The 26,873-nt window shown below is 38.8% G+C and overlaps 1 protein-coding gene across 1 annotated transcript; it reads right to left on the reverse strand.

The window, feature by feature from the left end:
• On the reverse strand, nt 1-24,079 carry LOC103696826. The gene is made up of 14 exons (XM_039126244.1): nt 22,698-24,079; nt 21,602-21,706; nt 21,287-21,516; nt 20,981-21,191; nt 20,664-20,901; nt 20,394-20,544; nt 19,961-20,263; nt 5,154-6,453; nt 2,265-2,372; nt 1,951-2,174; nt 1,337-1,547; nt 1,002-1,239; nt 696-846; nt 1-592 (listed from the first exon to the last, which is right to left on the reverse strand). Exons 1-14 carry the CDS (start codon nt 23,968-23,970, stop codon nt 284-286), a joined length of 5,052 nt encoding a protein of 1,683 aa, XP_038982172.1. The 5' UTR covers nt 23,971-24,079; the 3' UTR covers nt 1-283.
• Nucleotides 24,080-26,873: the final 2,794 nt, after the last annotated feature.

The raw sequence follows: 26,873 nt of genomic DNA on the forward strand, positions 1-26,873 counted from the left end.
TATGACTTTGTGTAATATCTATCAATTTATTCCCATTATAGTACAGGAGAATTAAAAAAAAATTAGGAACCACCAACACCAAAATCTTGTATTGCATTCCCTCAGTGAAGTTATGTTGAGTTGCCTGAACCGAATACTTTCTCAACAAAACCCAAAATCTTGTTCATTTTCTCAAAAGTAGTTCCATCTCTAGACGAGCTCTCTAGGAAATTCTCTTTAAAAAGAAATCTGATCATTTCCAAGACTGCATAGATAATTATGTACACAAGGTAATTTACATCTTCTATCTTCCGTGAAGCATCGTGATTGTGATATCAGATGTAGTAAAAGACTCGTATTTGTTCGCCATTAAATCACTATCATGTGGGCTTCCCTCAGCTGTGTAAGTGGGCTGTTTAGGCATTGGGAGAATTACGGCTTGACTAGCCAACATTAATATAATAGTTGGTATGTCTGGCCTCTCATTAGCACGATCCTGTACACACAGGAGTCCTATGTGTATGCATCTAATCACTTGACGAATAGAACATGATGATCGTATAGATGGGTCGATCAATTCGACTGCTTTATCTTCATTCCACAATTGCCATGCCTGTGAGGAGGAAAAAGAAAGGGAAAAAACTCAGAATTTATCCAAGAAAATATTTTTGAATATAATTAAGGACATGGAGAACTGAAGTGACATGCATACATACATATCCTACAATATTTAGGGAGTTCTCTGTATGGTGAAAGGAATTGTTCCTTCGGCCTGTCACAATTTCTAAGACCAAAATTCCAAAGCTATAGACATCAGATTTCACAGAGAAAAGGCCTTCCATTGCATACTCAGGAGACATGTAGCCACTGCATTGCAAAATTTAGCTTATTTAATTTAGTCACCAAAGAAAAAAGTTATTTTCAATTTTTCATGAATGCGATGACTATGAACTGCAAATGCACGTTGCATGCTTATGTGCATGATCAGATAACTGAAAGAGACTTATGCGAATACTACTTACAATGTTCCAACAACTCGGTTCGTATTTGCTTGATTTTGATCACCTCCAAATATTCTCGCCATTCCGAAGTCAGATATTTTGGGGTTCATGTCTTCATCCAACAAAATGTTGCTAGCTTTGAGATCACGATGAACAATTCGTAGCCTTGAATCCCTATGAAGATAAAGGAGTCCTCGTGCAATCCCTTCTATGATGTTGAAGCGTGTTCTCCAATCTAGTAATGCTTGCTTAGCAGGTCCTGTTCAAATACCCCATTCAACCATTCTTCAAGTTAGAAAAACAGAAATGCTTTAAAATTATTTAGGCAAGATGATAGTGGAGTTCTAAGGACATACGGAAGAGGAAGGCATCCAAGCTTTTATTAGGCATGTACTCATAGATTAGTATCTTTTCTTCTCCCTGAATGCAATAGCCCAATAATTTGACTAGATTCCTGTGCTGCAACTTTGCGATTAGTATGACTTCATTCTTGAACTCCTCCAGTCCCTGCCCAGAACTCCTTGAAAGCCTTTTCACAGCTATTTCTTCACCTCCAGGTAGCATTCCCTTTTAAACAATATAATACCCCATGTCAGACATTGGAAGCAATGTGTGGTGGAATCAGAAATTCTTTTTCTTTTTTTTGAGAAAAGAAATTTTTTATGCATCTTGAATTGAAGCAGATATACATGGTATTGAATCTGACTTATTCTGATCAAAATTAATATCATTCTAAGAACAAAATAAGCATTAGAATGCTTACTTTTTGAATCTGCAATATTATGAGTGCTGCTGTATAATCTGCCAACAGCTGTTAGGTCAGCTGGCTGCTACTATTCTCCCAAGGGCTTGCCCTTGGAGGAGAACCAGAGTTCAAATACTGATGGTGGCACATTACTACCGTATTGTTCATACCACCATATTGCTTGAAAAGATTAAAAAAACAAGAAAGATGGTAAATAGGATTTACCTTGTAAACGTGGCCAAATCCTCCTTCTCCAAGTTTATTCGACTCACTAAAATTATCAGTTGCAATAGATATGCATTCAAAAGTATACAAGGGAAGCTCAGCCCCTTCTCCCTCCTGCACTTCCTCTCCATACTCACTTGGCCCTGAGAAGTCTGGTCTAACCTCTCTGTTGAGAAACATATTATGCAACAAGTCATGTTTCTTTCTGCCCATCTTCAACCAATCTGTGCCAGACCAACTAGAAGGATTAGGCGTGAATCAAGATATTGGTAGCTGCATAATCTGATAGCAATCATAAAACTATAAATATTTACCCTTTATTCTTTTATTGTACTTCCACCCTAAGAAGATGCATGTGATCAAAAAGAACCCCCCCAGGGTAGATACTGTAACAATTATTTTCCATCTCTTGCTATCAGTTCCTGCAAAGGACATAATTTTAGCAATAGAACATAGTAATGAACTACTAGAAAGGAGGACATCGGAATTCTGTCATTTTACCAAGTAAATGCAGCTAGAGAATTCTGTTAACATAATAAATTAAAAATTAATTTTAGAAAAAAATGATCTATGAGGATCATTTAACCCACCATGGATTAAACTAGCTACTTTGGCTAGAATTTCATGAGCTTCAAGAGCAAGATTCACCACGCCCATTACTCAATGGAGTGCCAAAATTTGGGAAGCTACAATTTCTAATCCATATAGAATTTGGCAATATAATTATAAATGAAGTTGTTGTAGAAGTAAAGATCTAGTATCTACCCAAATTTGAAAATTTGAAAATATTTTAATCATTTTTGTATGTGTCTTTTTAAAATTAAGGGAAGGATCTAATCTGATTTGGGATGAACTTCAATATCATACAAAGAAGGGAGCTTTCATTCTTTTCAAACTAGGAAAGAAATCTAACTCAAATAAGGAGGACCTCACTGGAAAACATATGCTATGATTTTGGAGAACAGGATAAAGGACTGAAAGTAAAGAGCATAGACTCCACTTTCTACATACTAGAACCTCAGTAAAAAGAATGAAAAGAAAGTGTATGGACTCTATTTTCCACCCTAATACGTACCATAATTTATGGAACATGAAAAATTAATGAAAGAAAATGATTAAGAGCCCTACTTTTCTAAAATTTCTACTATTTATTATTTTATTCGAAAAATTGAAGTTGAGTAAGTTGAAGAAAATCCTTCTTTCTTTCCGGTCGGATCAAAAAACTTAACTGCACTCTCCAAGTTAAACTAATACAAGGTTTTAACTTTCCAAGTCATCCAGCATTAAGCATTGATTATGATGCATGCATAGAGATGACTACCGCAATTATATATGTAATTATTTGAGGCAAGAGATCATAGTATGGTATATGGGTATAAAGTTACTCTTGATTTTTTCAATTATCACCCAAAGCCAAATTATTCATGATATTAATGTGCAAACTAGCTTTAGGCAATGATTTCAGCAAATCTCATGTGTTTTCTCTTATTTTTTAGTATGCTCTTCCATAAGATGGCCTTCAGGACTCAAAGCTTCTGGTGATGGATCATGGACTTTTTCAATCTGACATTGAGTGTAATATCCCAATTAGTAGGGTGTCTCCAATAGTCCAATCAGTGTACTCTTTTATATTTCCTCTGAAAGGGTGTTTAGCCAATGATTGTAAAGTTGATCATCAAGGCCTGGCTCTTAACATCAAAAGATACTATAATTTAAAGATGTACATAGAAGAATTAATCTGTCTTTGGGTTGGCCAGTTTGATGATTTTGGTTGTCCAATGAGGAGGTGTGTATGCATAGACTAGTTTAGCTAGCTGATTGAGGCTTGTTTGCACTCCGTTTTTTTATTCTTTTTGGTGGGGACTGCTAGGCTGGTCTTCACCTTTCCTAGTAATTGTCTCGTTTATTGTATGAAACATGGGGTGGTCTTCGCTGTTTCTCTCAAGAAACCATCAATCTATGATTTTTCTATTCACACGGATAGAGAGGAAGGAGCGATCTGCACTCCTTTCTTTTTTCCAAATTGGTCTTCTTTAGTGCTTTCCAGTAGACTATATCATTAAAGCTAGAGATGCCCATATTTTGAATGACTTTAGTGGAGTTCCTATTAAATGCTTCGAGTTAAATACTTGTTAACTTTTATTACAATCCTTTCTGGAGTTGGACCCTTTCCTGCACTTGTAAGCATTGATACTGTCATGTATGAAACACAAGGTCAATTTGTGTTATTGTAGGAATAAGATTGGTGCTTTAGAATAATATGAATCATTTTTTAAAATCGGCAAAGCCTATGCCAACCTTTTATATATCTAGCTACAAATCTCTTCCAATAGCTGTGCATCCTGCAACATTTTGAATGTTTGTTTCACATGCCTTTTGGATGCCAATCAAACCATTGACCCCATAAATTTTAGCAGGGGTATTGTGCTTATTGACAAGGATATAATTTTCTTGTTAGTGATGCTAATGATCTATACACCAGAATATATGCCTAAATAAATGTATTAAATCTATGCTCATTTTTTTCCGCAAAAGTAAATAGCTGTAGGTCTATGGGGCATCCAATAGTTTTGCTTAAAAATATAAATAAAATAGCGAACAGCATCTACTATGGATGCATGATGTCATATTTTTTTTCCCTTTGATCATATGTTTGGATATAAATTAAGGCGGCCGTCCTCATCTCGCCATTTGCTAACTAGGCAAGATTTGAAAGATCATATGTTTTAGGTGAACCGTTGACAACAACGCGTCTTTTTTTATCTTTTGACGCAAGATTTGAACGAACGGGGGATCCCCCCACCAAATATGACATATTGAACAGGCCTTTCAGTCCTATTTTCAACCCACGGATTTGTAATTTTTTAAGACTTGGCTACGAAGAACTTTAGGCCAAGTTCATCTTCTACACCTAATATTCATTGTAGACTATTCTGTCGTATCAGCTTCTCTCCTATCGAGCAACAACTAGGAAATTTTTAGCCTCATGACAGTCATCAATTACTATTTCCATGGTATTAGCTAGCTTCTCTCCTCTGAAGCAATAACTAGGAAATATATCTCATCAGAAATTTCTAACCTCATGACACTCATCTATATATTAAGCCTAAAGAAGAAGTCATATAAACAAGTAAAAATTTAAACAATATTATCGTCATTAGCTAAAAATAATTAAATCAACCTCTAAATTAAAATTTACTCACCTAATTCAGATGCTGGGAGTTTGAGGTAGAGATCGTTGTCCCCTTCCGGGTACTGGTAGATGTCTATCAGATCACGCACCCATGTCATACACCCAATACCAGAAACAAATGCATATGCCTTGCAGGAGCAGTTATTCAGACAAGCTGTTTCACATCCTGCTTCATTTAAGACCGTCGAAGCCCAGTTTGAATGGTCCGGCAGCTTCACCCCTGCCACCCTAAAGAATCCATCGCCACTTCTGTTTAACTGGCAATCCAATTGAGTTCTTCGAACACACCCCCCTGACCAATTTCCTCTACTCCATTCCTCTCTCGAGCTCGGCTCGAACCCGTCGAGGCAGCTACATATCGGCGTATCGCCATTGTTGCACATCCCGTAGATCCCGCACTTGCCATAGATCTCGCACTCGTTGGTCGGCTCCGCCCAGACGGTCTTCCATTCTTTCGTCTCTCCGACCAGCATCGTGCTGTTCTCCACTCCATCCCATTGCAGCACAAACCTCAGAAGGGAGCTATTAAATTGGGTGTAAGTGAAGTACATGATTCCTTGATTCGCGTCGTTTATAAACTTGAATCCATAGAGATAGAGAGCTCTCATCGTGGTACCTATGAAGACTTGCCCATTCCATTGCCCGGACCTCCAACGTGGCACCGTCTCTTCCCACATGAAGACCTGCGCCGACCCAAGAGGGTCGAGGCTCAGTGAATAGTTCCCAGCTGAAGGGTCGTCGGGGCCTTTCCATGAAGTGAAGATCCGTCTCCTTCCCGTCTTGGTGTCAAGACCAATTTTCATGCCAGGGAGGAACGTGTCAGTTGGGTGATCGAAGCTCTCCCACAGCACTGTTCCATTGGCTGACCGGAGAACGAGGTTGCCTGAGTCCAGGAGGTGTGCAGTAGAATTGTTTGATGTCGCCGGCAAGTTCGAAGACCATATGATGCTGCCTCCTCCATCGAGCAATAGCAAGTTTCCATCGCTTCCAACTGTGAAATTCCCAGAAGAATTCTTCAGGGGGGCTTCTCGGTTCGCGACCCAGACGACGGACCGTGTCTTGATGTTTTGATACCATATGCCGATATATCGGTACTTTGAGCTCCCAGGGCTGAAGAATCCGAGCTCGAAGACGTCTCCAGCGGATCCAAGGGTTTGCTCATCGCTGATGGATTGGCCATGCGTTAAGGTATCTGTGGCATGAGAAAACAAGGATGGAGAACTAGAAAAAATGAGCAAATAAGAGAGGATGATGCTTGGGTAGCTGAAGTTAAAACCCATTTCTGATCTCCGCCAGGTTGAAACCACTGTCTAAAATTAAACAAACTACTATGTAGTTGCGTTCGAGGAGGAGCAGGGAAGAATGGAATCCTTGTGGTTAAAGATAAGCGCTCCATCTCGTTATTCTTATATTAGTCTTTGGAGTTGCACTTCCAAAGGCATTCGTTCAAACCATAAAATAAAAAACAAATAGAATAAAAAAAGGCATATGGAGTTTAAGTTTGACCAAGGCATGTGTGACAAGCCCACCTACGCTCTCTCGAAGTTGTCTGGTCAACGATTGGGTCGTTGTGGGAGGTTCCTACCATCACCCGGCGGCTGGAGGCGAGATGCTGATTGTGTTTGACCTGCAAACAGATTTTGACATTTCCCATTGGACTTTTCTTGGAAGGTTTGTTGCCATTACGCGGTTGATGCGACTACAGTTTAGCCTGGGCCCGACAGAATTGGTTCAGAAACATTTGGACATGGGCTTGAACGTCCACTTACAATTCTGCTGGTCTAGACTCGGATGGGTGAGACCCAAGTCTCAACCCTAGGTCTTTGATAGTTGACATTTCTATTAATTGTAGTTAAAAGCCTATTCCGGCACATGCAATGCATGACCTTTATTAGCACAAGAGAAGGGAGCACCAAAAGATGAGACTTATAAAAAGAGAAGCGTAGGAACTCTGAACAGAGTGCTCAACTATTAATAAAAAGAAACACCATAGGAAAGCTTCAAAGAACAGTCTTGTATACAGGTTGGCTAATCATATAGAAACTACCTTGAGGACTGCATTATTGGGTATTTTTTTTCTAATTTTTCTCATATTTTATTTTTAGATTCACACGGATGTATTTTCTCTAGATTGGCATGAATAAAATCCAGTTCATAAAAAAAAAAAAAAAAAGAACAGCCTTGCATGGCTGGTTCTAATATATTCGTGCTATCTATAGTGGACAATATAGCAAATCTCTAAGTGTGATATATTCAAATAAAACAAGTGAAAAATTTTGATGTTTATCTCTGAGGCCCTCCTTTTCTGAGAAAACAGAGGAGACTCGCTACTCCAACTTCATCAAGAAAATGAAAAGCAAAAGAAACGATCACTTGAAGTGATCGGATGGAACAAAAATAAAAAAGAAAACAAAGTCAGAAAAGATACTCCACTTTGGAGAGGAGGACCTGAAAGACGGAAGGATAGTCTTTCAAGAGCTAAAAGGAATAGCTGACTGCTACCCAATTGTTTAGAAAATATGGTAGAGACATGGTTTTTATGTTCTCTCCATAAGACCACCAAACAGTGAAGATTAGAAAGTCCCAGATATCTCCAAAAGTAGCAATCCGAGGGAAGTACACCAGAAGGATTTGATTGTGGTTCTTGTTATCATAATCTTCAAGATGTACCTACTGATCTCCCTCCTTGTCCTTTAAATTTGACAAACCAGTGAAGCTCAAAGAAACTAGATCAGGTTTAGTTTGGAGCTGGTTGAGTTTCACTCGAGCTTTCTAAGAAATATATTATGTGCATATCTTACAAGAATATCATTTTTTACCTGCTCATACTGGCATGGTATGCCGATTAGCTGTTATAATTTTAAAATTTACAACAGTTGCATATGAAAAGAAAATTTATGAAATCCATATTATGCAAAATCATCGTCGTCATTTCTGATAATTATTATGTTCATAGCATGATCATGCTAGAAAGGAATTCTATTTTATTTTTCTCATACTGGAGTTCTCTTTTATGCAGAAAATTTGAACATTAAATGAGGGGGAAAAGGAAAACCCCAACCACAGTCAATATGATCCTGTACATTCTCAATTTGACCTTCTATTGATTACCAGTATAAAATTAACCATGAAACAATCAGTAGAAGCAGCTTAGATAAGTGGTTTATTTAACATTTATGATTCTAAAACTATGAAATGCCAGTCGAAGATGCACAGAAACCTCCAACAATGTACAGTTAATGTGAGAAGTGATTTGAACATTAATTCTATTTCTGCTCTTAATGGACATATTCTAGGCACATATTAGATCACCGAAGAGAACAGGATTCTGTTGAAAAGGTTCTAATGCAAATCAAAACTTCTACCTTTCCTTCAGCATCTTGATGGAAGTATTCGCAGACATTAAGATCAATTGATGATGATTAGTAGTCTTACTTTCAAACGTTATAATAATTGATGCCATGGTTGGTCGATCATTTTGACAGCCGTGCATGCATAAGAGCTCACAAATTATGCATCCACAAACTCCATTACTCTGTTTTCAATCCATCATGTCCAAGCCTATAACAATGCCCTTTTGTTTTTTTTTCTTTTATTATTATTATAACGGGTTAATCATACAATGCGTGTATGAATACACCCAATAAAATCAGAAAATACAAGCTCATGGAGTGCCCGAGGCAACTCTCCCTCTCTTGACCATAGAGTACTTCCTGAATGGTTAGCTAAATAAGCAGCCACCCAATTGGCAGCTTCATTGGCCTCTCTAAATATATGCTTGGCCTGAAAGGCTCCACTATCCATCGTCATCATCCAGATGTCTCAGGCTCACATCCCTCGGACTCCCCTAGATCGAACTGATCACCGTAGCCGAGTCACCCTCCAGGATGACTGAACTGGCCTGTAGTACTTGTTTGGCATGTCGAAGGCCCACCCAGGCAGCCCTCAACTCCGCTCCGGGGACTGAAATGTCGAATAATTGGCAAATGCCCGCTGCCACCATCCTAGAGTACGGATCTCGTATGACAAAATCCGCACCTCCCCTCGTATCTCCGTCTAAAACAGACCTGTCGAAGTTGACCTTGAGGAAACTCGAGGTTTGAGGCTTCTAGGCGAAGAACATAATTTGAGAGGCTGCCTGAGCAGTAAGAAAACCTAGGTATCCCGAGCTATCAAAGGTCTATCAGAAAAGGAAGTGTGACTGATCTCTGCCGCCTGTACTCGGGCACACTCCGCCACAAACCTCGGTGACAACTTGCGCTCGCCAAAAGTACAAACGTTTCTTACTAGTCAAATCTGATACGCTGTGCAAGTTGCTCTAACGGCCTCCTGGCATGTCTGTGGACTATCCAATCACTGGCGAATCAAATGTAAGAACTGCACCCTCTGACTCCAGGCTTCCCACGGAGTCCCTGCCCACTAACATGTCAACCTCGCCTATGTGCACTGAAATAGCACGTGGTCTACCGTCTCATCAACACCACACCTCCAGCACTCGGGAGGGGGGGAATCTTCAAACCACGTCTACTCAGTATCGCTCTCGTCGGAAGGCGTTCCTAGATCACTTTCCATAAGAAGAGTGCTGCTCTCAGGTGAAGCCCGAACTTCTAGATCCAAGTGTAGTCCAGCCCTGGCTTGTGTTTTTGCTGGATAACTCGAGAGAGATCCTCCAACCTAACACTGGTCTTGCACGAGGTGCCCCAAATCCGGATATCTGGTTCCGCACAATTCGGAACCAGGAGAGACCAAATATAAAAGAAAAAGATGCTAGCTTATGAGGTACTCATATGGCAACCAACGAGAGTGAAACAAATCATAGCTGGACTTACAAATACTATTAGGTAAATAGCAAATTTCGTGCGACAATATGCATTGCTCTTCTTCCTATTCAATTAATTATGGATATCATGCAGAAGATTAGAACATGATAAACATATAAAAAAATAATCTAGAAAAAATTGAGGCATACCTTGAGATCTCTAAAAAGCCATTGATGAACCTGTGATGGGATCCTTTGGGAAGAAGAAAATGCAAGAACGAGTAGATCTTCCTCTCCTTCCTCCTTAATATCTGTCCCTTTAATGGGATAGATACCTCCTCAAAACATAGGATCCGAGATTCCCTGCGATTTCATATTAGACGGATATATATAGAAATGGAGTGGAACCTAAACCAAATAATATAACGCTAGTGGGTCACATATTACAAAGCTCATTAACCAAATTTTTCAATCAAAAAAGTTATAACAATAAAAAGAAAAGTTGCTAGCATCCGACGTACTCATCTCGAAACCAACAAGAGTGAAACTGTGAGGATCCATGCGAAAGTATGTTCAGTCTGACATCGATTATTTGTCCGGAAGATCTTAGATATTTATGCAGAACTAAATAACCCAAAAAAATATCTTCTAGCTAGCTATTTTGGATGAGATCCTAGATTATATTTATTAGTATCAGAGCGAACCTGTCCCATAATCCATATAGACTAAGAAATACTACAATATGGGCTCATTAAGGCTAACTACGGAACGATCGTAGTGTTTATGATTAGATTCGAATTAGAACTGCAAATGGGTATCTAAAATAGACTTGTACACGGTATCCTCCGCAAGGCCAAAGAAAAGTGGAGGGGAGGGTGGTGGAAATTTACGAGGGGTTCTCACTTGGCATTGGCAGTAGTTGGAGGGAAGTGTATGGATGAAAGAGGAGCCGCGACATGGACGGACGACTCCAAGTACCGGACGGTTTCTTTCCACTGAGATCGAGAGGACTTCTAGAAGGTCGGTATGGGAGTGTCGAAATGGGAATTTGACAACGAAAAGTGGGCCGACTGAACTTTGTGGCTGGTATGGATGTCGTTGTTGCCACAACATGGAAATGGGATTTGTTGGACCAATGGGGGCTGATACCTTGTCAAGTTGGTGGAAAGATAGCCAAGACTTGAAGCTCCTTTCTTGATTAAAATATAGTCATGTTGAAATCATAGAGTAGAAGAAAACTTAGGTATAAAAAAAATGTTATATTAGGGAAATTAATTTTTGAACTCATGTTACCTGATCAGTTGGTAGGACATCATAATGTTGTGCAACCAAGTTTTAGATCAGCAATGACTCGAACCGGACCCGACCCAAACTAAACCTGATTTTTTTTGGGTTGGGTATGGGTTATGCAAGAATCCGACCTGACCCAAATGACTCATTGGGTCAAAAATTGTAGTCGTGAACCTAACCCGAACCAATCTTCTATTAGGTTGAGTCTGGATCCAAGGTTAGAACCAGAACAAGAAACCGAGTTGGGTCAGGACCACTCATGACCCAGTCCGACCTGATTCATTTGCACCTCTAATTCGAATGGATTTAAATCTTTAGCTTGACAAGAACGTCAGGGTTTAAACAAGGGGCTTATGTGAGGACGCTCACATTGTTGAAGAGATTTGGGTATTTATATAATACTAAGAAATCCAAAAAATATCTTCCGACTAGCCATTTTGGATGAGGTCATGGATTGTTACATAAACAAATTATTGCTAGACTTGCAAATGCTATTAGGTAAATAGCTAATTCCTTGTGACAATATGCATTACTCTTCTTCCTATTGAATTTTCTATGGACGCCATGCAGGAAATTAAAACATGATAAACATGTAGAAAAAATAATCTAGAAAAGACCCAAGCATACCTTAATGAATCCTGTGGTGGGATCTTTGGGGAAGAAGAAAATGCAAAAACAAATAGATCTTTCTCTCCTTCCTCCGTGATGTTTGTTTTCTCAATAGTATAGATGCAGGATATTAGAACATGATAAACATATAAAAAAAATAATCTAGAAAATATTGAAGCATACCTTGAGATCCCTAAGAAGCCATTAATGAATCCTATGGTGGGATCTTTCAGAAAGAAGAAAATGCAAGAATAAATAGACCTTCCTCTCCTTCCTCCATGATATTTGTCCCCTTAATATTATAGGTTTCCACTAGGAACGTAAGACCCAGAATGCCCTAAGGATTCATGTCAGAAGAATATATATAGAAATTGAATAGGGACTTAGCCCAAATAATATGACGCCAATGGGTCTACCTATTACAGAGCTCATTAACCAATTCAGGCATACACCAATACTCACTACATCACATAACTTAGACAACAAGGCTCAAATTAACAATATGATCACAAATTAATTTTGGGTTCTGAACAATTTAGCTTATATAATGTGATTAAACAATAAAACCAGCCTATAATCAATAGAAGCTCATCTTTATGAGAAATTCCAACACTTTCGACTAACAATCTCTAATAGTAGAACTCCAAACATCTGTGAAACTTCGCCCACTCCATTGCCCCGGACTTCTGACATCGTACTGTTCCTCCTTGCATGAAGATCTATGCCGATCCAAGAAGGTTGAAGCCTAGCGAATACTTTGACCAAAGGGTCGTTGAGGCTTTTTCATGAAGTGAATCGCTGCCTCTTGCCCATTCTAATCTACAGACAAGAGCAAGCCTGTTCATCAGGCCGAGCCGGGCCAAGTTGAGGCTAGGCTCAGCCTAGGAGTGGCCCAATATATTTGGGGGCCTAAAAATTATTTTGTCTTTGTAGCCTTTTCTACAATGGGCCGGCCCAAGGCAAATTCTTTCCATTTTGTCATCGAGCTCTTTTCCGCGGGTGGGCTTTCTTTGGGGCGGGGCCTTAGGCGACCATCTAAGTCTAAGGGTTGGCCCGGCCCTGGCTCAACCCAAGGTATAACTAAATTGAGTCAATTTCAGACCTGACCCAGCATGGCCTGGCCTTCAATCCTGCTCTTCAGGTTTGAGCCTTGGTACTTGCTCAGGTTTTGGGCTTCGAGCTGAACCTCATCAACTTTTCTTCAATTAAAAATATTACAAAAAAAAGTATTTGCCAATACTTACCACCATGTCCATTGCTTCTCATACCCAAATTGAAACTCCATTATGATGAATCTCAGAGAGTAGAGAAGGGAGAAAGCAAACGAGATGGATGTGTACAGAGAGGGGTGAAGGGGTACTAAAAGGCTAGATGGAAATGGCATACTAGAGGCTGGACAGAAATGGCAGATCGAAGGATGACCTTGGGGCTCTGCGGCCACTGTTTGTAAGAGATGGAAGTGGCGGTGGTGGAATGGTCGCGAGCGTAGTTGATATTAACGGGGGTGCATGGGGCTCGAGGTGTCATTAGGGTGGAGGTGAATGAGTGGCTTAAAAAATATAAAATATATAAATAAATCTACCTCATTCTATCAGTTTAAGCTTTTGGAATAAGTGATGATTTCAACATGGTAAGAAAATATAAAATATATAAATAAATCTACCTAATTCTATTAGCTTAAGCTTTTAGAACAAGTGGTGATTTTAATATGGTATCAGAGCAGAGGTCCTAAATTTGAATCCTATCTCCGTACTTTTTAACCATATTATTAAAAATTTCACATATTGGGCTCACACATTAAAAAAAAAAAAAATCCAGCTCATATTTTTATAAAAAAATATAAAATATATAAATAAATTCTCACCGTCATCTTCATCAGAGCCCTTGTCGAAGGAGTGGAAGCGGATGTGGGAGCCAAAATGGATCCCCCACCGACTCACCCCCCACCCTTTAGCTGCAGGCCCCATCCGTGCCTATTTGCCTCCTACGGCTTCCGGCACCTTGCCTGCTCCGACGCCTCCGACCTCTTTAATAGCTCATAGGTCCTCGTCTCCAGCGACTCCCAAGCATGCTTCTTCGTCCGCGCCCTCCTCCGCCCCCTCCTTGACCCCACTACCATGGACTCCGTCGAGGCCGACTTCTTCCACAGCCATAGTGACTATTGAATTGCATTCGCTGGCCATGGCATCAAGCTCGATTTCCTTTTGGGCACCATTCGAACCCAACCACAGGCTGTCCTCTATGACATGCTTCCTCACCCCAGGTACCTCAATGTTCTCGTCCTCGGGTCCAGCCTCTGGCACATGCTCCACTTCGCCAACTTCAGTGGCGAGAAGGCGATACTGCTACAACTGTGATGAGAGAAGAAGACAATGAGAATAGGAGGAGACAGCGGCAACAAAAGCGGGATTACTGCTGGCGATGACTAGAGAAGAAGAAAAGGAAGAGGGGGTGATCTAATTCTCAAAGAGGAGGAAACGACAGGAGGCGCTTGGTTAGGTGTTCAGAAGAGGTGGCAGATCGAGGAACCCTAGCCACCTCAGTCTTTATTCCTTAATGAAAAAGGTGAACTTGCCACTTGAACCAGGTTTACCTATCACCTATGAACTGAGTTATATAGCACATATATAGTGTTATATAAATTTGGGCTCAACGTGAGTTTGAGTGGATAGAGTCAATCCGGGGCCGAGATCTCGACGCGAGTTTGAATTTGCTGCTACATGATGTTCGCAGCCTTTTAGACGAGGATGGCCTCTCGTGGACCACACACGTCTATAGGAAGACAAACAATGCGGCCGACTGTGTGGCCTCATTTGCAGCCCACCACTCAGGCGGATTCATTTGGGGTGACCATGCGTCTGTGCCCCAGTCTTTATGTTATTTGCTCTTTTCTGATTTTGTTGATTGTACCCACATCCGGCGCGTTTGAGCTGCTATTGTACCTATATATATATATATATATATATATATATATATATATATATATATATATATATATATTGGTTGATCTCGGTCTGGGCTTTCAGACCTAAATCCAAGTTCACCCAGTTTAACATACTGGCTTATATTTCAAGCCCGGTGCGGCCCGCTCAACTTAACAATCTAATTCAACCCATCAGAAAAGCTCCGAGCTAAAGCGGGCCGGATAGGCCATCCAGCCCATGAACAAGTCTAAACAAGAGTAATCTTCAGGCTAGGAGGAACGTGTCAGTTGGGCTATCAAATCTCTCCCATAGCGGTATTGTTCCTTTGCCCAAGTAGAGAACGAGGTCACTTGATTCCTCAAGCTACAAGGTAGGATTGTTCGATGCCGTCGACAAGTTCAAAGACCATACAATGCTACCTCCTCCATTAATTACTAGTAGATTTCCATCGCTTCAAATTGTCAGCTTCCACATGAACATGTTAACAATACTTCTCGGATCACAACCTAGATGACAGATGGTATTCAGATGTTTCGATACCTCTAAGATCATGTGTTTAGTCATGCAGTGATGGATTTTGCATACTTGCACAAGCCCTAAAAATTCGATTAACACTTTCTAACAAACTTTTTTGGATGGTATCAGAACAAACTCGATTCATAATCCATTTAAACTAGAAATACTACAGCACAAGCTCATTGAAGTTGATCACGAAAAGAGTATACAAATATATATATATATATATATATATATATATATATATATATATATATATATATATATATATATATATATATATATATATATATATATAGCTTTATATCAATTACGCGTTGGAATAGTTTTATATCAATTATGCGTTGGGAACTTCTTGAATACTTATAAAAGGTTATTGTTTAGCTCAACAGCCGGTTTGAAACCGTCGTCCAGAATTAAACAACCTATTTAGTGGATAGAGGAATGGATTCGTGGTGGTTAGTGGTAGTTGCTAGATAGATACCCTCGTTCTTGTGCTTCTTGTCAAATCCATTCTCCAAACTAAAAGGGGCATGCGCTAAACGAAGAAACGGAAAGTGGAAAAGGGCACGGGAGTTGAGTTTGACCGTAGCATGTGCCCTTTTTTTTGTTGGATTAAAAAAAAAAAAAAAAAAAGACGCATGCTATGGACAAACTCAATGCGTCCTTCGTTACAAATGATTAATTAAGATTCCTCGTGCCCTTTGACTGGTTAAGGGTCGAGTGGTGTGAGGTGAGACGGTGTTCTGGTAAACCCGTACTAAATATTGGCAGGAGGAATCTGGCATCACTTGCTTGAGGAATTATTAAACCATGCCATACAGTCATGTAGGTTTAGGTTAATTATCCAATGTTGGCATATGACATTGCTAAATATTGCTATTAAACATGGCATGTGACTGGAGGAGTGACATCTAGCATGACGTTACTATTTAGCTTGTATTTTAAAGTCTCTTAGGTAGAGAAATTTTTTGTTAATCTCATGGACCTTTGACTATGTATCAGATTAAGAAACATCCTCACCTAACATCAAAGTTGCAGAGGATTCCAAGTTCGAAGTATTGGGCTGGTCTTGTTATGTTTGAGGTGGCTGGTGGCCGGCGCCAAGCAAACAAAGTAGTGTTTGGTGGACTTAGAATATTGATGATCCTCAATCTAGGATAATCTGATCTCTGCTGATCTAAGATCAATGTGTTTGATATGCTACGTTTCAATAATTTTTTCTGATAAATATAGAAAAAAGAAAAAGTACAAAGAAACAAAAGACAAAGAAACAATGAAACTAATACCCTCAGAAAGAGCTGTAACCCATATAATTTGGCTGAACCAATTTCTCTAAGGCTGATGGGAGACAAGAATGCTTGTATGACGATCTCCAGTTATCTACAAGTAACCTATTTGGTATTCCATAGAAATCTAAGATCACTACCATATAATACTAAAACTATCCTTGATTTATTTCATAAAACTATATTTATTAATCATATAAATATATATTATAATGAATTATTAATTTATTTGTCAATATATTTGTTATTGATATATTTCATAAAAATATATTTATTAATGCTATAAATTATTAATTATATAAAAATATATTAATTATTATTATAGAATTAATATTTCTATTTATACTTATAATAATTATCATTTTAATACTCATATTTATTTTGATTAGGAAAATTGGACAAATATAGGTAATATATTGAATAATTTCATAATATAGAGCAAATTACATTAATATATTTCTATTATAATTAAAAACTATAATTGAATAATAATAATATGACAAAAATATGATTAATAATATATTATAATATAATTTATATCATAGATACTATATATGTAATATCAATATAATATAATTTATATAATATTGATTTAATATATTAATGGTATATGAATATATAATTTTTTTCTAATGGATTAAAATGAATTTTTGTCTCCAAATTTCAACCCAAGATTATTATTTTGGCGTGATCTTGGAGACCTGTCCTCAAGAATAAGTTTTTCATCACCTGATTGGGCAATCATTTGACAATGAGGGGTGATTTGGGATCACTGCTACGTAGGATCACTATGGTGCAACCAACTGTAATCATCTTGTCATCTCTTCATCCTTATTATGCTTGATCTTGGAATTATTATCCTATACCAAATGCCCCCTAAGTATGTCAAGCCACAATATTAACCCAATGAGAGCCAAAATCTAGATTTCATAGCGAACCATACATATTTGATCCCATTATATATCAATTAGCCTGCCTGTCTCAAGCCACACATTTTCACTTATGTGGGCGTATCACTTGTTTCCTTTAACAGGAACACCTTAAATTGCTTAAAAGATGAAAAATAGGAAGAGTTGAACCCACTTGTCTCAACTTGAAAATTTGATTCTAAAATGCTCCCTCTAGTACTAGTTAACTTTGATTTGGATTTATTAATTTGTCGATAGCAACTATGAGAGATTCTAAATTCAAATCGTAACTTTTCAAGTATTGCAAGGTAGAAAATTGTAAAATAGGCATTCCTCTTTCTCTCTCTCTTCACCTAGGAAAATCAAAAAAAAAAAAAAATCTTTGGATAGATACGGGTCCAATCACGGGGTACAGAGGCAATCTATTGCATGAAGGCATGCAATATAGTTATCCATCAAGTAAATTAATTAGGTGATGAATATATATATTATTCCATAAATTGAATGTTTCTTGGAAGGAATATAGTTTAATCGTGAAGGAAAGGGGTCGTTTGTTCTGTTAAAAGCGTGCTAATGTTTACAATACATAGTGAATTAGGAGATAACAGATTCGATATAGATTGAATTGGACATTTGGACATCATCCGTACCAGCTCTGTACCTACCTCAAAGTAGGTAGAGTCCTATTGCAAGATGGAACGGATCAAGTTAGACAGAATGAGTTGGATGAATTGGATACAATTTTTTTTTCATACTAATCATTTTTTTTACTTTATTAAAAAAATTGTAAAAAATTATATATATATATATATATATATATATATATATATATATATATATATATATATATATATATATATATATAAAATAGATTTGGACCGAGTTTAACAATTATCTATACCCATCTTAGATCCGTTATAAGTCGGATAAAATCCATTTAAAATTGAGCCAAGTTCGATAGGATGCATTGCCACCCCTACGGCGAGTCTTATATTCTTAGTTTATCAAGCTGTGTGATCAGCACAAAACTATGCGACTGTGCTCATGATTTAACGGGTGTCAGGCGACAAAAATTGGTCGAGGAATCTAAAGCCCAAGGAATTTTCCAATGGGGCGAGAAGTGTACACAGCAACCACCCAAAGGAGGGCAAAGGACCTTGGTTACGCACTCCGGGCCTTGCTCGAGGGAGCAAGAAGGGCATGGTACCAGCAACGTCGATATAAGTACGGAAGATATATTTGGTGGTCGCCACCGAATCCAATTCCCGTCTCCGGCGCCTTTCTGCACATCCTCCGCGACTTCGTTGGTTGGTGGGGATGCCGACACCGTGTATATTATTCTATCCGTACCATATTAGTAAATACGCAATATAGTTTTTCACTTGCATGAGGAATTATTAAACTATCCATTGGGATGTTTCATGGTAGGAAAATGTCTTGCCATACGCTCATGTCGGTGTAGGTTAAGTATCCAATGTTGGTACATGACATCGCTATATATTGATGTGAGAACTCGTGCAGGAATGCGTTTAGTCCTACATTGGTTATTTATCGAGAAGATCTTGGATACTTATACATGACTAAGAAACTTAAATAATATCTTCCGTCTAGTCATTTTGTGTGATGTATTGAGTTGTTATAAATAGTATCAGAGCGAACTTGGCCCATAGCCTATATAGACTAGAGGACAGCACCACGAGCCTATCGTGGTGCTTGTAATTAGATTTGAATGGATTTGAATTCTTAACTTGACAGGGCTTGAACAGTAGGAGCATGTGAAGATCCGTATGGGCGTGTATTTAGTCTTACATCGGTTTTTCGCCAAAAAGATTTTAGCTACTTATACAGGACTAAGAAATCTAAATAATATCTTCCGGCTAGCCATTTTAGATGAAGTCATGAGTTGTTATAGTTATTATTAAACCTCATATGTTACATGAAGACTCAACCTCTAGTATGACGTTACTATTTAATTAGCGCAATAGAATAGTTTGTTGCAAAAGAAAAATGAAAAAAAAAAAAATTCCCCATCATGCAAATTTGTCATCTTTGACAATTTTGGGCATACCATTATCATGCTTGTAAGGAATTCCCACCCATTTTGCTTATGCAGGCGATTTAATTGTTTTATGCAAGAAAAAGAAAAAAAAGAAATATTTGTTTCATTCTCAAGGGTGCCTATTAGCTCCATCGGTGTCGCCACTCGATGAGGGTGTCAAATTCCACCCTTATCACCGGGCTTCTTGTCATCCTAGTTCTTAAAATGAATATAAGAAACTACCATAGAATAAGTGATGCATAGAAGTGCTTTGATATTTTTCTATTAAGAATCGAAGCAATGCTAATTGAGAATGCATGCATGGAAACCTCATTAACAATGTAAAACTAATGCCAAATGTGATCAGAAGATTTAATTCTCTAACAGCTCTTGATAGACATACATCCTAGGCTCGTATATCATAAATAACCAAAGGACACTATTCTATTGAAAAGGTTTTACAGCAAAAAAAAAAAAACTTTTATCTTCCCTGGAGCATAGTGATCGAAGCATTCGCAGACATGACATTGAGATCAATCGTCGATGAGTCAGTCTCGCTGAAGTTTCTCTCTACAGTAAACATAGGTCGCCTGGGCAGTGGATGATTGACAATCTCACTACCCAACATTATAACAACCGATGCCATGTTTGGCCGATCATTTGGACGGTCCTGCACGCATAAGAGCCCCACATTGATGCATCTTGACACTTCCCTTCTCGAACATGAATCACTGATGGTTGGATCCACAAACTCCATCACTCTGTCCTCATTCCATAGTTTCCAGGCCTACAACAATAGCAATTCTATTTCAATCAAATCAAATATATAAAAAGAAGAAGAAGATGAAGCAGCAGCAGCTCCTGAGGTACTCAAATTGAAACCAATGAGAGTAAAAACAAATCATAACTAGACTTACATATGCTATTAGGTTCATAGCCAATTCCGGGTGACGGAATGTATTACACTTGCTCCCACTAACAATCTCTAGTAGTAGAACTCCAAAGCTATAGACATCAGATTTTACTGAAAATAGCCCTTGCATTGCATATTCGGGAGACATATAGCCACTGATATTATATTTTATCATAAAGCAAGCAAGAGATAAGTTAGATGCTTTCTGAACTAATGCAGAAATTAAATGAACTTCTATAATTATTTATGCAAGTGGACAAATTGTTGTACTTACAATGTTCCGACCAGTCGCTTTGTATTTGTTTCATTCTCATCATTGCCAAAGATCCTAGCCATGCCAAAGTCTGAAATTTTGGGGTTCATATCTTCATCGAGCAAAATGTTGCTAGGTTTTAGGTCGCGATGGATTACTCTAAGCCTCGAATCCCTGTGAAGGTAGACGAGCCCACGGGCAATCCCTTCAATGATGTTGTACCGTGTTTTCCAGTCTAGTAGCCCTCTTTTTATTGGATCTATCCAAATTTTGCCTGAGTTTATTACATGCACTCTAGAAATGAATTACATATGAATTACGTGTAGTGATGTACTCACCAAAAAGGAAAGCATCCAAGCTTTTGTTAGGCAGGTACTCATAGATTAGTATCTTCTCTTCCTCTTGGATGCAACAGCCTAAGAGCCTTACAAGGTTCCTGTGTTGAAGTTTCGCAATCAGCATCACCTCATTCTTAAGTTCATTGAGGCCTTGCATGGAGCTCCTAGAAAGCCTTTTCACAGCTATTTCTTGTCCTTCAGGTAGTATGCCCTGTAAAGATAGTTTCCATATTAGCATAAATCCTCTCCCAAAACTAGATTTAGCGACAGGCGAAGAGTTAATTGATGGTTCGTGATGTCATTTACCTTGAAAACAGGACCAAACCCACCTTCACCGATAAAATTGGAACTGGAAAAGCTTTTTGTAGCAGCTACTACAGAATCAAAACTCCACAGTGATAATTCTGGGCATTTTCCATCACTTCCTTCCTCTCCAATCCTGTTTCCAGTTGAGTCTGAATAATCTGTCAATCTTTCTTGGCCTCTGGTAGAATCCATCAATCCTCTTCCTCCAACTAATCGTTGCTTAAACAACTCTGTTTAGAGTAATTTGACACAAGTGGTTAGACACGAAGCATAACAAATGGTTCAAAGGATGACGCAAGTGGTTGTAATGCATACCTTTTATTCTGTTCTTGCACTTCCACAGCAGGTAGATGCATCCCAAGGAAAGGACCACTGTCACAGTGACTATAATTATGATGAAAGTTTTGTTATTCTTCTTATCTGCAAATAAAATTTAGTTAGTATTATGCAAATCTAACACGAAGGTCGGCAAAGTTATCAAAATTGCTTCATAGGTGTCTCCCAGCCAGTAGTTTTCAGAAAATAATGGTGCTTCCGTGCTTATGGCACTTGGAAGAATTCTTTTTTATCCACTGGTCTTATTTTATGTTATCACCTAATCCTTGATGCTTTACAGAGGAACTAGTTGTTCCTTCCATTTGTCTTATCTTAAACTAGTTTTCTCCAAGGGATTTAAAAACAAACGTCTACTGTCAATATCCTAGCTTGCTTAGCATGACAATTAGCTTGACTATTGGACAATCTGTTTCTCTACCTCACCACACAATAAACAAATTTAATATGACAGTTCTCCTTGTTTATTTTTCCACTGATATTTAATATCTTCAAAGTTGCTGCTTAAGCATAGTTCAAGTCCCAAAGTAGCATCATTTAAATGAAGCAAAGGAAAAGAGAAGCTCACCTCCCTACCTGCTCAATTAACTAAAGCAAAAGAGGACTCTACTTCTCCACTTGGCCAAGCTAATTTTAGAGCTGATAGAAGATGATTGGTTGGGAATCTTGCAAGGAAACAGCTCTCATTGATATAAAGATTAAAACCACTACAAGCTATTTTAAATAAATATGTGTACAAATTATTTATAAAGAAATATATTAATATTAGCACCTACTCTTTGATTATCACGTACACCTACCCTCCCTCTATTTTGATGAGATTCAATGTGCTCAAAATAACGGTCTAATTTAAATGACTTGAGGAAGTAGATTGTTAAAGAAAAGAAGGGATGTGTTATTTACAATCAACGAAAAGAAAGTGCCGTGCTGTACTTTGCTCAAAAATACCCATCCGTTTGTGAAAATGCCTCAATGAAGTTGTGTCTAGTTCTACTCTTCTAAACTCTTCAATCGTGTTCGTACCTTGCAACGAGTACCATGCGAAGTAATAGCAATAGTTGAAGAAATATTGGCTCACCTAGTTCCGATCCGGCAAGCCGGAGATACAGGTCGTTTCCGCCGCTCGAGAATATATGAATGTCCAACAAATCCACCCCCCATATCAAACACCCAATCCCGGTGACGAATGCGTAGGCCGTGCATGAACAATTCCTCAAGCAACGCTCTTCACAGCCATTAATATCCAGGCCATCATTCCAATCCGAGATGTCCGGCAGATTCACCCCTCCCAGCCTCCAGAACCCATCTCCTCCCGCCTCCCCACTACTATTACCCCTCCCACACCCCAATGGTGTCCTTCTAGTGCACCCGCTCGACCAATTCCCCTTACTCCACTCCTCGCTCGATGCCGGCACGAACCCTTTCAAACAGCTACAAATTGGTGTAGCTCCATCCGTGCAACTCCCGTATTTCCCACATGTGTTGTAGATTTCACAGTCCGTAACCGGTTGCGCCCAATACTGATACCAATCCTTAGTATCATTCCTCCAAATCATATGCTTCATGATGCCATCCCATGTCAATACGTACCGAGGCGAATTGTTCAATGCGTTGTAGTAGAAGTACATCTTCTGTTCCTGCTGAAAGTTGCTAAGCCTGAAGCCATAGACATAAGTAGGCACCATGTTCTGTATGCCGATGAACGTCTGCTGGTCCCACCGGCCGGACCTCCACCGAGGCTTCGTCCCCTCCCACATGTAGATTTGCGTCGACTCGCTCGGATCCATGCCGAGTGAGAAGTTCCCCGGGGCTGGATCGTCTTCACTTGTCCATGAGGTTAGCTTCTGGTTCACGTGGGTCCTGAGGTCCAGCCCAGCCTTCATCCCGGGCATGTACGTGTCGGTTGGGTGGTCGAAGCTCTGCCATGCAACGCTCCCAGAGCTGTCGATGAGCTCCAAATTGCCACTATCTGTGAGTCGCACCAACGAATCGTTCGATGCCATCGAAGTCTTCGACGACCAGATGATGCTCTTGGTCCCGTCGAGGACTACGAGGTTACCGTCATGTCCAATGGCTACAGATCCCGAGTTGTCTGTGATCGGGCTTTCTCGGTTGGCAACCCATAAGACGGTGTCGATCGAGAAGCGGTACCAAATTCCCACGTACCGGTTCGAAGACTTGCCAGGTCTAAAGAAACCGAGTTCGAACATCTCGCCGGCAGAGATGAGCGTCCCGCCATCTTGCAAGGATTGGCCCGGTTTGAGGGTGTCTGTGGCATGGGAGAACAGAGATAGGGAGGCGAATAAGATTAGATAGGAGAGAAGAGCTAGGCTGATGCAGTTAAAAGCCATCCTTAGGATCTATGGCTGAAGTCCTTTCTCTCTTTTCTTTTCCTTTTATTGGATCCGCAACAACTCCACTCTCGAGCTGAGGCTTTGTGCTCGCAGAAAGAAGAAGAGAAAGCGAGAGGTTCTGTATTTTTATCCTAAAAAAAATAGGTGGACCGGCCTTTTTGTTTTAAATGACCAACACACCCTTTGTAAATGTGATAACGTTTTTTTAATGGAATGTTATAGTATTTTTGGCTTCATGTTTTTTATGGTAAGATCTGACACAAGATCTTCATCTCAGTCTGGATCTTTATTTATATGGAGCGCTCATCGTTGATCAGTATGATATGCATAAAATATAATCTCATTACATTAGCCGATATAAATCAACATATTCCGAGACGAAGAACATTATAATAAATTGATATATGCATCGAGATTGTTTAATCACATTTTTGTTTCTTTAAATAAACTTTTTTCTTGCTAATGATTTCTGAGTTTAATATCTAAAATTATTTACTAATTTTAATTTATTGTATCAACTGAGATTTTGATATCTAGGTTCTAAACTATCAACTAAAGAATTGCAAAGTTTTGGATCTTTCCGAGTTGTCAACATAAACTTAGGGGTGACCTGTGTCTTCGGGAATTTATTTCCTTCATTTGAAGTTTGGAAGACGTGTTCCACCAAGATGAAAAAAAGGGTAGGAAGACGTGGACCTTTCGGTCGTTGAGGTTAGGACGACTAGCCGGCAATGTTGAAGTATTTTCCGCTGCCACTGAGACAACCCCGTGTGAAGCACGATGGAAGGGGTTGGGAAAGTAGTCACAACTGTCCAAATCATATTTGTAGCAGATTAGGGCTGGCAATCAGGTTGTATTAGATTAGATACAGAATGGATTAGACGTGGGTTAGGTCAAAAATTCATCAACTCAAATCCAACCTATTTATTAAAAAGATCAAAATTTCAAATCTGAATCCGACCTATTTATTAAATAGGTAACTTGATTCGACCCACAAAATCCATTTATTAAATAGGTTAAATGGGTTAGACAGTTTTTAAACAGGTTAAATTGATTTAAACAGGTTAATCAGGTTAAGCAGATCGGATTAAACATATCAAAAGCAGATTAAGCATGTTTCAAACAGGTTAAACAAGTTTAAACAGATTAAACAAGTTGGGTCATAATCCGACCCAATTATTAAATAAGTCAAAACGGATTAAACGGGTCAAAAGTTTAAATCTGAATCTAACTCATCTAATAAACAGATTTAGATAGGTTAACCTATTTATGATCTAAATCTATTTATGTCAAATCTAAATCCACTTAAAGCGGATCTTTCGCGGATCAGGTTGATGAGTCGGATTATAGACTGCCACCTTTACTGTAGCTATTCTAGAATGAGGTTTTGGTAGAGATACGTAAAGAATGGTAGGCAATGGTCCATTAGAATTCACAAAGACCATATATATGCCCATGTTGAATGGACCAGGATCAGAAGCCTATTGCGTGCGCTCGGTGTTTGACCTTGTTACAGTGAGATCAAATCCATGGAAAATTATGATGACAATACATGGGTAAAATCTATTTGAGATTAAATTCGGATGGCCTAGACTCCCTTTTCCGAGAGAGAGAGAGAGGGAGGGGGAAGGGCATGAGATGGTGGAACAGAAAAGTATGACTGTATGACCATGACGGTTGTGTTCATTAGTTTTGTTTAGTGGGTAGAACGGATGAATTAATTAATTAAAACGAGCATAAATATATTCATAAAAATCAGCAAATATAATACTAAAAAAATATTGCGGAAGAAGATTGTGTTGATTTTTGAAAACCGTGCTTCTGTAGACTAGTATTGGCGATTTGGATTACCAATTCTTGCCCTGTCCTAGTATGAAATCTATTTGCACACTTGGTTCTATTTGGACAGGCAACTACATAGTTGTAGTCAATTTGCTGTAACACATGCTATTTTGTGAGCTAACCACTATTACAAAAAATAATGATGATGATAAGTATTTTGTGATGTCAGTTTTCATCATTGTCATAGGATTAAGATGATATTACTGTTTATTAGAAATAAAAGAAGAAGAGGAGGAGGATGATGATCGTAATGATGAAAAAAAAATCCAAATACCTTTTCAACTTTTTAGAAGATGGAATGTGAATTCAAGCATCTATTACAAGGACTGCTAAGAGACTTTTTGTATGCTAACATCTTTTGCATCTCAACAAAACATTCGGCTGTTATTTGTTTTTTTTTTTCCCGGTGAAGTAATATTGCTTGTTGTTGCTAGTCATGTAAAAGTACTGGATAATATGTTTTTAAATATTCTAATTAGTTAGTTTTTGATGCTTTCATTACTATGAAATATTATTCTATTATTTAGTCTAAGTTTGCTTAAGTTGGATATATGATTTTCTTTATATTATCAAAAACAGAGAGTTCCTAGGAGCTTTCGCTTTCTAGCGTTCCATTTCTCACCTAATGGGATGGGCATTAAGATCTAAGTTGGATATATTCCACGAATAAAGTAGAAACCGTCTTCAGCAAAAAAAATAAAATAGAAGCCGTGGATGACTGCCGACATAGACGGTGACGAAGTCCACAGCACAGCATTCCGCGGTGCGTGGACCGCGCCGCAGAGGATATTGGTTGAAAAGTCTCAACCATCATGAGCCTAACACGCTGGTTTTGGATTACCATGAAGACCATAACTCTTCATGGTCTTTATGGGTCTGTGCTGAATGGAGACGCAAGAAAAGCCGCAGATTTCGTAATCAAGTTTCCTGCTCTAGGGCAGTGGCAGCAAGTAGTTGTCAATTACTCGACATCATGGTCTCCGGTGCGGAGCTAAGGACTATCTGGACGGGCCTTCGACACGCTTGGCGAGTGCTACTAGCTAATTCAGTCATCTTGG

The sequence above is a fragment of the Phoenix dactylifera genome, chromosome 4 (assembly GCF_009389715.1).
Source record: "Phoenix dactylifera cultivar Barhee BC4 chromosome 4, palm_55x_up_171113_PBpolish2nd_filt_p, whole genome shotgun sequence".
NCBI lineage: Eukaryota > Viridiplantae > Streptophyta > Magnoliopsida > Arecales > Arecaceae > Phoenix > Phoenix dactylifera.

What these genes read in the sequence shown, in the direction of transcription:
- LOC103696826 (XM_039126244.1), bottom strand. Translation starts at nt 23,970, where the DNA reads ATGGCTTTTAACTGCATCAGCCTAGCTCTTCTCTCCTATCTAATCTTA. An exon ending in GCTTGCCGGATCGGAACTAG is followed by an intron (nt 21,707 to 22,697) that starts GTGAGCCAATAT and finishes TTTTATTTGCAG; the next exon opens with ATAAGAAGAATAACAAAACT. An exon ending in GGTTTGGTCCTGTTTTCAAG is followed by an intron (nt 21,192 to 21,286) that starts GTAAATGACATC and finishes CTATCTTTACAG; the next exon opens with GGCATACTACCTGAAGGACA.